The sequence below is a fragment of the Mustela lutreola genome, chromosome 2, assembly GCF_030435805.1.
Source record: "Mustela lutreola isolate mMusLut2 chromosome 2, mMusLut2.pri, whole genome shotgun sequence".
NCBI classification, from domain to species: domain Eukaryota; kingdom Metazoa; phylum Chordata; class Mammalia; order Carnivora; family Mustelidae; genus Mustela; species Mustela lutreola.
In genome coordinates, this window is record NC_081291.1 from 57027462 (window position 1) to 57041043 (window position 13582).

Here is a 13582-nt window from a genome sequence, read left to right on the forward strand (position 1 = left end):
CACCTCCTCCAAGAAGCCTTCCCAGCCTGATTGATATTCAGCATCTTCTTCCCTGTCCTGCAGTGGCATTAACGTGTGCCTTTCTGGTTACAATTCAATGCACACTTCCTGAACATTTTACTAAAGCTGGGCTGGTGCACTCTCACCCCACCCCTTTCCTGACCTCCCACTAGACTCCCGCTACCCTCTGTGAGTGCAGTAGGTGAACTCTTTAGAGACACTGGTGCATGTTGTGACCTCTGAACCCATGGCTCATGCAAGTCAGGACAAAGACCTCTACAAACCATAGAGCACAAAATGTAGACTGAATTTAAGAGCTAAGATTTCTGCATGCAGACGAATTCAGTGATGCTGAACTGAGGGAAGAGCCGGCAGAGTGTGCTCTGGCAGTATTGGCCCTAAATCCACCCTTTGGGTAACCTCTCTAGGAGTTAGAGAAGACAGCAGGTGTATCACAGAAAACAAGGGCTTTGGGATCTGAAGGCCCTAGCACTGCCCTTCTTGTTGGGTGATCTTTGGGCCACTTAGTCTGTTTCCTCCTGGAGAAATGGGGATCGTAAGTTCTCTCTGGCAAGGCTGTGTGGAGGTTAAAGTGGGAGGAAGCACCCTGCCGGCCTTCAAGTGATTCAGCGGTTCGCTGCTGCTTATGGTACCGGGTCCCTCTTCTGTAAAGTACGACCAGGACGAAGGGCCTTTCGGCACTCCGCATCCCAGATTTCCGAGGTGCCTGTCCCTTTGCATGATGACGGTCAGTCACTCTGACCGAGCGCACTGTCATGGTCACGGGAGCTCGGCGGCCTCGTTTGCCCTTCTCCAGGCCCGGCTCAATCGCCCAAGGCGCTGAACAGAGCCGAATGAATGACTGCACGAACGGCTAGAAGGCTCCACACTGGCGCCCAGTAACAGCCAGCGAGTTTAAAACCACGGGGTGTGAGCGTGGAGACCAGAAAACTGCGCAAGGATTCCCCCGAGGTCGAGAGGTGCCCGGCAGGCGTGCGCGTTTAGGCTGACTCCTTGCGGGCGCGCGCCGTAGCCCCTCATTCCGGGCCGGAGCGTGGCTCGGGCTCGGGCCCCATCCCCCACGTGTCCCGGGGCGCGTGCCCCATCTCATTACCCCCCCTCCCCCGCCCGCACTGCGTGGCCCAGGGCGCGCGCGCTCCAGAGCCTCCCTCCGCCCGGCGTGGTCTAGGGCGCGCGGGCCCGGGCCGGGGGTGGGGTCGCCGCGGGCTCGGCCCCCTCAGTTCCCGCGCTCGGGCTCCGCCGGGGCCCAGGAAGTGGCCCTAGGCCGCGGCCCTCGCTCCGCCTCCTCCCTCCCGCGCTTATCACCTGCTGGCCCGGCGCGCGCGGGCGGCGAAGGAGGGCGCGAGGGGGAGCGCGCGGGCGGCCAGGCGCCGGGTCGCGGGAGGTGAAGCGCGGCGAGGATGGCGGCGGCGCGGGGCCGGGGGCTGCCGCTGCTCCTGCTCGCGCTGTCGGTGCTGTTGGCGCTGGGCCCCACCGCCGCGGCGGCCAAGCTCAACATCCCCAAAGTGCTGCTGCCCTTCACGCGGGCCACGCGCGTGAACTTCACGCTGGAGGCCTCAGAGGGCTGCTATCGCTGGTAAGGCGCGCGGCCCACGACCAGGGGAGGGAGGGAGGGCCCTCGGGCCTGGGAGGCCGGCGGGCGGGAGCGCGCTGCAGGTGCGCCGGCGCGTGAGAGCGCGACCGCAGCTCCCGGGACTGGTCCGGCGGAGCCTGCGGGGACGCGCGGCTTCCGGGCCGGGGCGGGCGCCCGGGCGGGCGCCGGGGCCGGGGGGGTGCCGGCGGGGCGGCCGGGCGCGCCCCCAGCAGGCCCGCGCGCAGCAGGTGCGCCGGCGCGCGCTGCCCGGGCACTGGGGCGGCGGCCAGGCGGTCAGGGCGGGACGGAGCGACCGGCCGCGGCTGACTCGGCGGCGTGCTCGCGGGTTGCAGCCACCGCGCATGGCGCCGCCTGGGCCTCCGCGCCGCTCGAGCTGGAAGGCAGCGGGGCCTGGCCCGCAGCTAGCTGTTTGTGGTTTGTGCGCCAGGAGGGGCGCCAGAGTCCGCCTGACAGGAGGAACTGCGTCGGATGCTGCGGAGGGCCCCGGGAAGGCCTTACCAGGAAAGGGGGTCTTCGGGACTTCCCCTGTAGGGAGAGGAAAGCACTGGAGCGCCGGGGATGGGAGGGTCCACGTGGTCTTACTTCCCCTTCTTGTCCAGGATTCCGGGGAGCAGGTGGTCGAGGCCCTAGTCTGGAGACGCAAGTGTCTTGATTTTGTCTAGTGATGGGGCACTCATGCCCCGTACCGGACTGGTGTGGGAATTGGGTTTGTGGAGAAGCCAGAAAGCCATGTGTGGGAAGAATCCCATACGATGTTCAGCGTCTTTGGGAGGAACGTAAACCTTTGATGAAAGGTGTTGCGTAGGAAATCCTAGAGGCCCATTTTACAGATGAAAAATGAAACGCAAGGAATGGTTGGTGATTCACCCCACGTTGTCCAGGGTGGGGTTAGGCTTTTCTCAACAGCTCCCCTCCTGGTTTCCTGGGGGTACTCAGGAATTCTACATTCATTGTGGGGCGGTGGGATCTTGGAAACCCCAGAAACTAATGAAACGAGAGGCCTCTCTGCTCCCCCTTTTTCTGCTTAGACAGAGAGACCTGGCTAGGCCCCTGGCTGGGCAGGGTGATGTGGTCCAGACCTTCTGTCCAGCAGACTGAGCAAAATGCAGCTTTTACTCCTGTGGGCTGGAGACAGCCCTGGGTGTGACTGAGGCCCCACCCACACCTCACAGCCCCACCTTGCTACTGATGAAAGGAGGCTCTCTTTGCCTCTCCCTTTCTTTACCTGTTTGATGCCTGGGTCAGATGACCGAGGTGTTTCCACTGTTACAGAGAACCAAATGTGTGCGTGTGTGTTTCAGGTCTGTTTCCAAATCAGTTTGTGCATATATGCAAGGATGGGCCCCCAGAGCTCAGAGGAGCATTCTTCCTCAATAGCAGTAGTTGAGGCTGTTTATTTTCAGAAATTCAGCCTTCTGAAATAGGTCATGCTATGTTAGCCAGTTGTATTTTGGGTTTAGTTATGCACCTGGAGGGGTCTTGTTCCTGGCTGGGTATCAGAGGCTGAACTTGGGCTTAGGGTTTTCTGTATCCTTGACTAAGGCCTTGTCTTGTGTGGGATGATGAGCTGTTTAGTCCATACTTTCAGGAGATACGTGCTCGTTCTGGCTGAACTCATCTGTCCTTCTTGATATATGGGCAAGAAAGAGGAAGCTGGTTATTAAAAACAGGTGCCTTCAAGTGAATCCCTTTGGATGTATTTGTATGCAACTTCCTTTGAGATTCTATAGCTGCACTTCCCCACCCCCTGAGGTAACCTCCCCCCACCCCCAGTACGTTTTCTTTTCTGAGAGAGTCTGGTGCTTTTTAATTTGCTCATATAGCTGCTTAGGAGGAAGGTGGGGGGAGAAAGCAGTCCTAATTTCTTATACATCAGAGAAGTGCTAATACTTTATAACTTGTTTTGCATCTGATCCATAATTTTTATTGCAAATGTGTGACTGCTTAGCTTAAGCATTTCCTCAGAGGTGTTGTGATTTTCCCCTTCACAGGAAAATCTTCCATCAATCAAGCATTGAAAATACTTATTTTTAGTAGCGCTGCTCCTACTTGAGGCCTCTGTTGCTTTAGTTTTTGAAGAATCTCCTCTGGAGATTTTTAAGAGTTGGCAAGCAGACAACACTGTGTATCCTCAGTTATCTAAACCTGGGAGGAAAATATCCTCTTCATCCAAGAAGTTCATCGTTAAGTCTGAGATGAAGACCAAAATATAAAAAAAATTAAAACCCTCCTGGACCTTGGGGGAATTTTTGCTCACTCCTTTAAATTGGGGGCCAGGCTCCGAGATGACTGAAATCACGGCGTGTCTCAGCCAGTGGCTCTAAGCTCATTTTTCCCATTTCTTGATTTTAGGGCATCAAATAACTGGACAGTTTTCGGGCCCTAGGAGCCTTAGAGATCCATGTAGTCTGAACTACCCACATTGTCCTCTGAGCCTCTGAAAAGGAGGGGCTCTATGTGATATCCCGTAAACACAGGTGGCCCCCAAGTAACAGTGGTTCCACTTCGATTTTTCAACTTCACAATAGTGCAAAAGCGATGGGCAAATGTAGAAACCGTACTTGGAACTTTGAGTATGGATCTTTACCCAGGCTAGCGACATGCAGTACACTTTCCCATGATGCTGGGTAGTGTCAGCGGCCACAGCTCCAGGCCACGTGATCACAGGGTCAGCCACCAATACCCTTACAGCCATCCTGTACTCCTACAACTTTCTGTTTTTCACTTTCAGCACAGTATCCAGTAAGTTACATGATACACTCGGCACTTTATGATCAAACGGTTTGTGTTAGCGGATTCTGCCCAACTGCAGGCTGATGCCAGTGTTCCTAACATGGTTAGTGTAGGTCAGGCTCCCACACCAAGGGAGGGGGGGTTGGTGTATTAAAGGTACTTTCGATTTTTTTTTAAAAAAACATTTTATTTATCTGTGTATTAGAGAGAGAGCACATCAGGGGGAGGAGCAAGGAGAGGGAGAGGGAGAAGCCGAATCACAGAGCATGGAGCCCGATGTGAGGCTTGATCCTAGGTCCCTGGGATCATGACCTGAGCTGAAGGTAGATGCTTGACAACTGAACTACCCAGGCACCCCTTGACTTAACGGTATTAGGTTGGGTCTTTCGGGGCCTAACCCCGTCACAGGTAGAGGAAGAGCTATGGTGATAGTCTCTGGGTTGTGTGGAAGCTCACAGGGATGCCCCTGTTCCCACCGCATTCAGGGCTTGAGACCTCTGCACTTGCTGGATGCTGATTGAATCCTTCCCATTGCATTGCTGGTTATATGAGACAAGTCTCTTATCCTTTTTTTCTATTTTGTGTTACTGAAAGTATTCATTAGGTCTTTTTTTTTTTTTAAGATTTTATCTTTAAGTTGTCTCTACCCCTAACACAGGGCTCGAACTCACGGCCCCTGAAATCACGGCCCCTGAAATCAGGAGTTGCATACTTGCCCAACTGAGCCAGAGCCAGCTGGGTGCCCTAGGTCTTTTCTTTTCTTTCTTTTTTTTTTTTTTTTTTTGGTTAAGGTATCCTTTTATATACAAAATGACATTACATGGAAAATGGAAAATTGGGAAAATAGAGAAAAAGAGAAATATACCATAATCTTTCAACTGTAAAAGGGCTCGTCACCGCTTGGGCTTTCTTCTAGGCACAGGTTTTCACCCTTGGAGCTTGTACTTGGTGTTTGGGCCCCTCGGTACCCTGCTCTGTCAACCACCAGCTCACATTAAGACTCTATTTTTCTCCAGTGCTTCGTTATCTTCCTAAGCTTTAGGTGTCTGAGCGCCGTTCTGCTTGGTACCTGTTCCATTATCTGCCCATGCCTTTCCCTGTGATTGAAGTCCCAGGGTGTTTTGGTTTCCCCAGTGCACTGCCCCGTCTTGGAGTGAGTGTCTTCGGCTGGTTTCCTGGTTGGGTGTGTGTGTGTGGCGGGGGTGTTGTGCAACCTCCTGGGCCTCTGGGTGAAGCAGGCCTCTTGGCCGGGGGTGTCCGACTGGATGGTGAGGGGAGGTGGTTGGCCTGGTAAAGGGCATCCTCCAAGCCCCACTGAAGTGCCATGCCCAGAATTCCCCCCCTTTCCTGCTCTGGAAGTTCTCCCCAGGGCACCCCAGAGCTGCCTGGAGTGTCTACCAGGCTTGGTCCTGAACCAGGGTGCCCTTCTCAGTCACAGGGATAAGGATTCTTGGGGAGGCAAATGGGAGCCCTTCCGGCTGCATGGGTCCCCACTCGGTAGGCTTGTCTTCAGTGTGTGTTGTGTCCCACACTCCTCAGATCCCCCTTGGGAATCCATGGTTTTGAAAGAGCCAGCAGTCCCTCTGTCCTTGCTGACCTGTAGCGGTGCGAAGTCCAAGGCCAGCAGCACCTCCCTCCCTGCCCCTCCCCGCCCCATTACAGCCTGGGGAAAGTGGGAGAGAAAGGGAGAGGGGAAGGGTTTCCTCTGGCTCTTCCAGAAAACCCCTCTACACACTGAGCCAGGCTGGAAAGTCATCCAGCCTGGCTGTCTTCTGCTCAGAGGAGGCAGGAGAACCCAGGGGAAACTGGAGAATCAGGCACTATCATTAGAATAAAAAATATACACTGTGAAAGCTTAACCCCAAAAGTGAGTTTAATTTAGCCGGAGGCCCACCAGTGCTCACTGTGAGGACCCATCCTGCTCAAATGCCCTGGGGAGGGTTGTGGGGGGGGGGGGCCTCACTGATCAGCGATGACAGCTGGGGGTCCACTTTCCAGGTGAGGAGTATTTGTGACTTAGAGCTAATCCAGGCACCTTTCTGGTCCTGGGTCATGGGATAGCAAAGAAACAGATGGCACTTCCCTGGAGCCTGGAGCTGGCTAGGAGCATTCAAGAATCAACCCAGATGAAAGTAGTGGCTGTGTGGCAGTTAAGTCTGCGATGGACATAAAACAGCGGGCCGTGAGGTTTGCAGAAGACGGTGGGGTGTGGTTTTGGATGGGCTGGCCGGGAGAGCCCTTTCTGGAGCTGATCGGGACCTGAGAGGGTACCAGTCAGGGCCTCTGGCAGAGCTCACCAGCAGAGCAAAGAGAAGGCGTGCCGGTGAAGGGGAAGGGCGGGGTTAGAGAGGTTGGCAGGGCCATGCCGTGTGGAACCTTGTGGGCTGTGGTGAGGAGGCAGGGAGGGGCTTGCCGGGGTCAGGACTTGGGCTGTGGTGGCTAGGGACCAGCTGGCTCTCAGGGCCTTGCTCTCTGCTCTGCATCTGCCGTGAAGGGCGCCTGCAGGGCTGCTGGGGCCTTGCTCAGTTCCCTCCCATGGCCCACGGTGGGAGCTGCCGTGGGTACGTGTGTTGATTTGAGCTGACCTAGTCCTGGGTTGTTTTCTTCCTGCTTCCTTTGTGGTCTGAGCTGCCAGCCTCTCTGGGTCCCCGAAGGCCTGACCCTGCCACAGAGGGGCCGGAGTCTGCAGGTATATGGTGGGGGGCTGTGCTTCCCTCTGCCTCCACCCACCCACCCCTGTTCTTCGTGCATCTCACTTCCCCTTCCTGGACTCTCACTTTCTGGCCTGAGCCTCCCACGTCCTTGGGTTCCCCTGCCCAGCTCCTGAGCCTGTGTTCTGAGGCGCGGGGAACGCCCCACCGCAAGGCAGCAGGGCCCCAGAGCTCCCAATGTCTAGCTCCCGGAGTCTAGCAACATGGTTTTGTTTCGTGTTTGTTTTTATGGTTACCTGAGATGTATGACAAATGATACAGGCTTTCCGTGTACACTAGCAATATACAGTTTACTTTTAAAGGACTTTTTCTTTAAAGAAGCATCTATTTAAGAGAAAAAGAAATGAGAAACATAAGACACAAGGCTTCGCTGGCTGTGACTAGACCAGGAAGGGCAGCATAAAGAAGGAGGCCTTAGTGGTGGGGACAGGTGGCCAGATATGCAGGTGTGTGGCCAGGGGAACCAAAATAGCAGAACCAGGGTTTTTTTTGTTTTTTGTTTTTTTGCTAATCTCTTGGTATTATTTCCCCCAGTTGATCTTAAAAACAAAACAAAACCCTTTTTTTGGTAAGAATGATGACTCATGGCAAAATTGGGGAGCCAGGGATCAGGAGCCGGCGATTGGAAAAGCCACGTTCAAAACCAGGTCTCTGACCTCAGAGCCAGCTTGATTCTGGGGTTGGCCAGTGGTTGGTTTAATAAAACCAGTGACACTTTTCAAAAGCAGTGTGAAAGGTACAGGTGGGATAGTGATTCAGGAGAGGGTTGAGGCCATCTTCTGACAGAATCTGGGAGCCCAGGCCCTCCAGATGGGCAGCCCCCAGGCAGGGGCAAGAGGCCTTTGGCCCTGTTTTAAATAGTTGTGTCTTCAGCACAAGGGAGTAGGGCAGTGTCCGGACCAGGGGTCTAGGACCGGGCTGGACTAAGCCGTTTTTCTAGGAATGTGACCTTGGGCTGGTGACTTAATACCCATGCAGAGGTCTCCTCAGGTATCAGGTGGTTTTTGTTTTGTTTTAGTTTTAAGGAGGCTCCCCACCCAACACGGGGCCCAGCGCCGGACCTGAACTCACAACCCCGAGATCAAGACCTGAGCCGAGATCAAGTCAGAGGCTCAACCAACTGAGCCACCACCCAGGCGCCCCCCAAATGGGAGTCTTAATGAGATGCTCAAAGCAAATGAAACATTTGGGGTGCATTTCGCTCTGTGCCTGACAGAGAATAAGCATCTAGTAAATGCAAGGGTTTTTTTGTTTCTTTTTTGCTTTAAAAAAAAAAAAACCAGTAGTCTGAATGAAATCAAGCAATAAGCCTTAAAGTATTCAGTCAGGGGTGTTTCTTTTGTCTAGACTCTTCTGACTATATGCAACAGGAAACACAAGCCAAAATAGTTTAAACAAAACAAAGAAATGTTGCATTGGCTCCCCAAAACGGAAGCCCTGGCAGAATTTGTTTCCCGCTTCTGTCTGCAGGGGTTTACATGATTGTCAACAGGACCCGTGTTCTCAGTCCTTGTGTCTCTGCTTTGGCCAGGTGCTCTCCTGAGATCCAAGGTCATAGGTTCAGCCATACAGTCCCCAGAGTCAAGTCTAGTGGGGCACGCATTGCCCATTCTGGCTAACTTACCTGGGCACGTGCCAGGGTCTGAGCCCCTATCTGGTTAGGGAAGCACAGAGTCGACTGGCCAGACCGCAGCCTCCTGCCTTCTAGTGTTGGGAGGAGTGTGAGCATTCTGGAGCCTTTTGGTCTGAGAGCAGAGGAGAGGCAGCACCCATGGAAAAGCTGGGTGTCGTTACTGAGAGAGGCAGATAGAGGCTAGGCAGCCAAAATTCAACACGGGTCCCCTATGGGCGTGATATCCTTGCCTCCTGTTGCATTTAGGACATTTGGTGAAATTAAGTTTATAATTAAAAACCTTCTCCTAAAGAAAATTCCAAACCTAGGTGGCTTGTTTATAAATCCTATGAAACATTTAAGGAAGGAGTAGTACAAGTTTTTTTTTTTTTTTTTGTAAACTCTTTCAGGAAAGAGACAGGAGCAGTTATTTCCTAATCATTTTCATGAGGCCAACTTTCTGCTGATCGCAAACCAGACAAAAACATTACAAGGAAAAGAAATCCACAGGCCAAAAGCACAAACTTCTTTCACGAAATAATAACAAATCAAAACCAGAAAACTATTAAAAAGACGGATGAGTCATCTTGACCCACCAGGGTAAATCCCAGAAATGCAAGGTTGGTTTAACATTAGCAAACAGTATAATTCACAATATCTGTAGAATTAAAAGAAAAGCCATGTAATTAATTGTCCCCATAGGTGCAGAGCAGTCAGTGCCTATTCGTGATAAAAATATGTAGCAAACTAGGAATGGAAGAGAATCTATAACCCGATAAAGGACATCTGCTGGAACTTGTACCAGAGTCTTATGCTAGGGGCAGTGGGGGGGCAAGAAACGAACGAGCCACAGGCTCTGTGCACACACTGTCTCTGAGGGAAGTCTGACGAGAAGAGGGTCGTGGCTGAGGCATTGCCTTGCACCACTTGGGCTTGCTGATCCTTTTGCCTTGAATGCTCTTCTCCCAGATAGTTGAAAAGCCAACCTCTGCCTCTCTTTCAGAGTTATTTAAGGCTGTGTTCATATGTCACCCCCTCTGATAGGCTTCCTCCGACCCTCCTGCCTTTCCCATCCCTACTTTATGTCTCCGACCCTCCTGGCTTTCCCATCCCTACTTTATGTCTGTCCCTAGCCCTGTTGTGTAAGATCCTATATTTACATACTTGGTTTTTTTCATCCTTATTTCCCACTGAGACATAAGCTCCATGAAGTTGGGGACTAATATGTATTTTGTATTTTGGTGTATCCCCGACACTTAGAAAAGTACATGGAATATGGCATATGACTCAGTAAATAATGGATTCAGTGAATGAAGGAAGGAATGGTCCTACCCCAAGGAAGACCAGTGGGGCTGTGGGTGCTGAGAGGAGAGGGGAGGGGGAGGCTTGGGGATGGGTCCATGGAAGAGTGGCCATTGCAGTGGGAGAGCTTGGGCGGGTGAAGTGGCAGGAACAGCAGCAAAGGAATGGAGTGCCGGAAGTGAGAGCAAGGGGGAGGGGGAGGGGTGGGCTTCCGAACAGAGGTTAGATGCCAAGTGCAGTGGCTTGGGGTCTTGTCAGCGGTGTGGCCTTGGGCCAGCAACCCTGTCTTGGGCCTGAATCTTTGCTTGTGGTTCTGGGGATATCTGCCTTGGGGATGGGGGGCCCTGATGAAGCTGCCGTGGGGGCCCCGACAACAGGGACCAGGGGAAGGGGGTGGACAGGGTGAGGCATAAATGGTCGCAATATGGAAGGACCTGCATTGTCTGCCTGTCTGCCTGCCTGCCTGCCTTCATTTATTTTTAAGATTTTATTTTTAAGTGATCTCTACATCTGCCTGGGGCTCAAACTCACAACCCTGAGATGAAGAGCCACAGATTCCTCCAGCTGAGCCAGCCAGGTGCCTGTCTAACTTTCTTTAAAAAGCAAAGTTGTTGTGGTCAGAATTGCACCAAAGACCCCTCCTTTGGGAACCTCCTTTTATTTCCTGATCTTTGGAGCTTACTATGTACAAGTCCCGTGATGAGAGCTTTGTGTTTTCTACTCCACCTAATCACCCCAATCCTTTGCAGCAGGAATTATTTTTATTCCAGTGTGTAGAGGAAGAAACAGAGGCCCAGAGAGGTTAAATCATTTGCCTAAGGTCAAACAGCAGGTGTCACCCCAATATCTTAGGACGTGCCCTGGCAGCAAGCAGACTGCCCCAGATGAGAGAACAGAATGAGACATGTCACCGGCACCTAGGGCTGCTTACCAGACTGCACCAGGGACTCTGGGACGCCCTTGGAGCCTGTCCTGTGGGCCCTGGGCAGGGGGCGGGGGTGCTGGTGTTGGGAGGGTGGGGCAGACCTGCTGAGCACCAGCTGGGAGGTACAGAGGAACCCCGGATGTGCAAGCTGGAACACCACAGATCCTTTCTGCAGAGTGGCAGTTAATTTAAACTGGGGGGCAGAGGCGGGCTCTTCGGCAGAAAAGCCATGCGAGCTAGGACCTGTTTCTTTGGCGGAACACGATGCTGTATGCAAACGAGTTGGGCTGTGGTAGCAGAGACCTGGCTTCTGTGGGTGGCAGGTGGCACTGCGGGCATCTCAGCTGTCAGGCCCACATGCAGACCTGCCTCCGGATGTCATTAGGGCTTGTCTGTCTCCAAGCCCTGTTGTGTCTGGCCTCCGACTCCACACCCACCCTTCCTGAGGATGCTACATGCTGAGGATGCTCAGGATGCGTGTGGCCCCTGTGTTAGCTCCCGTGGCACACAGTACACTGTCCTTCACAGGGGACTGACACGACCAGAGAGGGGTCTCCCTGGTGTGTTCAGAGCTGCCAGTACTGCTGGGCAAGTACATGGTCCTCGTGTTTCCAGACACCTTGGAAAATGGCAGCGGATACAGTAGCACCAGAGAGAAGGTATGGCTGGTGGGCGAGGCTCAGGCCCTCACACTCCTGGACCCCACAGGCCCCCCACTGCCTACAGACACTTCCTGCCACTGTCAGGCTTGGGCCTTTTTTTTTTTTTTTTAATTTCTGACCCATATTGGAATTCGCTTTTTCCTACAAAATGGTTCACTTTTTAGGATATTGATGTTGTCGTCAGTATTAACATGCATGAGTGCACAAGTTGGATATGTTTGTTTTTCCTCAAATGCTTGAAACCGAAAGAATAATAACGAAAATCCATGAAGAGTCCAGGAAGAATAGTTCACCTGTGTATCCTCTCCAGTGTTGTGTGTCACTCCATGGAGAAGACACGAAGTGGGAGAAACAGCTGACCTGTTGTTGCACAGACTTTCCTGTGACCCCTGGCCCTGCCAGTTATAGTGGTGTGGCTCTGGGGAAATGGCTGCCCCTCTCTGAGCCTCGGTTTCATTGTCTCAGACAGGCCTGCCGGAGGATAAGCAATCTGACAGACGTATTCATCCCTGGGTGTAACACGTGGCAGGCGATTCCCTTTGCTGTCTTCTGGCCTCTTCCTGTATTAGTAAGGATTCTCTAGAGAGACAGGACCGATAGTATGTAATTTTATTATATATAAAGAGATTTATTAGGAGGAATTGGCCCATGTGATTATGGAGGCTCACAAGTCCAAGATCTGCAGGGGTGTGGGCAAGCTAGAGACCCAGGAAAGCCCAGGATATAACTACCATCCAAAGCCTGGCAGGCTGCAGACCTGGGAAAAGCTGATGTTTCAGTTTGAAACATCAAAGGCATATTCTGAAGGCAGGAATAAGCCAGTGTCCCAATTCAAAAGTGTTCGGGCAAGGGAAAGCCTTTCTTACTTGGAGGAGGGTCAGCCCTTTTGTGCTATCAGGCCTTCAACTGATGGGGTGAGGCCCACTGACATGGAGACATGTCAAGGAGACACATAAGATTAATTATCATACTCCCTCAGCGCGCGCGTGTGCACACACACACATATTTTAAAATTTTTAAAAAAGATTTTATTTATTTACTTGAGAGAGAGGGAGAGAATAAGCAGAGGGAGGGAGAGGGAGAATCAGACTCCCTGCTGAGCTGGGAGCCCGATGCAGGGCTCCATCCCAGGATCCCAGGATCATGACCTAAGCTGTAGGCAAACGCTCAACCAACTGATCCACCCAGGCGCCCCCATATATATATATTTTTAAAGTTTTATTAAGTAATCTCTCCCCCCAACATGGGGCTTGAACTCACGACCCCGAGATCAAGAGTCACACACTCCTCCAGTGGAGCCAGCCAGACAAGTGTCCCATGCTTTTTATACTAATCAAAAAACGGTCCCTGGAGGTCTCAGCACCAGCCAGATGTGAGCTGCTTCTGCCCATCATCCCGTCTCTTATCTCCTCTGGCACTCCCTCTCTCAGTCTGCCTGGCTTGACGTGATTAACAACTATGTCTCAAGAATTACCCGTCCTTCCTCTCTGGGAAAGGTGATTCATCTCTTGCCAGATCCTGGAAGCAGAAACATTCCAGAATTGCATATGTGTGGCCAGCTCTTCCGTGCCCAGCCCCAGGGCCAGCCTGACTTTTCAGGAGCACGTATCTGTAAGGTGTTCTGAGCCCACCTGGAGAGCTGCAGAATGCAGAGACCCCACTTCTGTGTGGCCGGGAGGGACTCGAACTGCAGAAGACCCCCAAATTTAGCGTTGGATCATGTATGTCCTGGCCCTCAGCATGGCCTTTAACTAGTCCCTTCTTCTTTCTGAGCCTCAGTTTACTTTCGTGTACAATGAGGAAGGCACAGCAATAGTTCTCTAAGTTATGTCTGCTGTTGGGGAAATGTTTATATTTAGAAGTTGAAATAGTACAAAAAAGAACAAAGAATAATGTAATGAATACCAATACTCGTACCATCAGAGTTAGCCATCGTCAACAACTTCTGTCCTTGTTCCTTGTCTGCTGCTACGGCCCCAGGTTTTCACCCCTAGCCCCCGCAGTCTCTGGTTGGACTTTGAG

General features: G+C 52.5%; 1 protein-coding gene across 2 annotated transcripts in view; it reads left to right on the forward strand.

Moving 5' to 3' along the window:
- The first annotated feature begins 1219 nt into the window (after positions 1 to 1219).
- NUP210 (nucleoporin 210) overlaps positions 1220 to 13582 on the forward strand; it is a 103106-nt gene continuing 90743 nt past the window's right edge. Inside the window, exon 1 of one of the 2 annotated variants that reach the window (XR_009350815.1) lies at positions 1220 to 1597. Coding sequence is in view for 1 of the 2 variants with exons in the window: in XM_059161870.1 (XP_059017853.1) it covers positions 1422 to 1597 (176 nt within the window). In the remaining variant the exon portion in view is untranslated. The remainder of the gene's footprint in view (positions 1598 to 13582) is intronic. The other variant, XM_059161870.1, reaches the window with a different exon arrangement.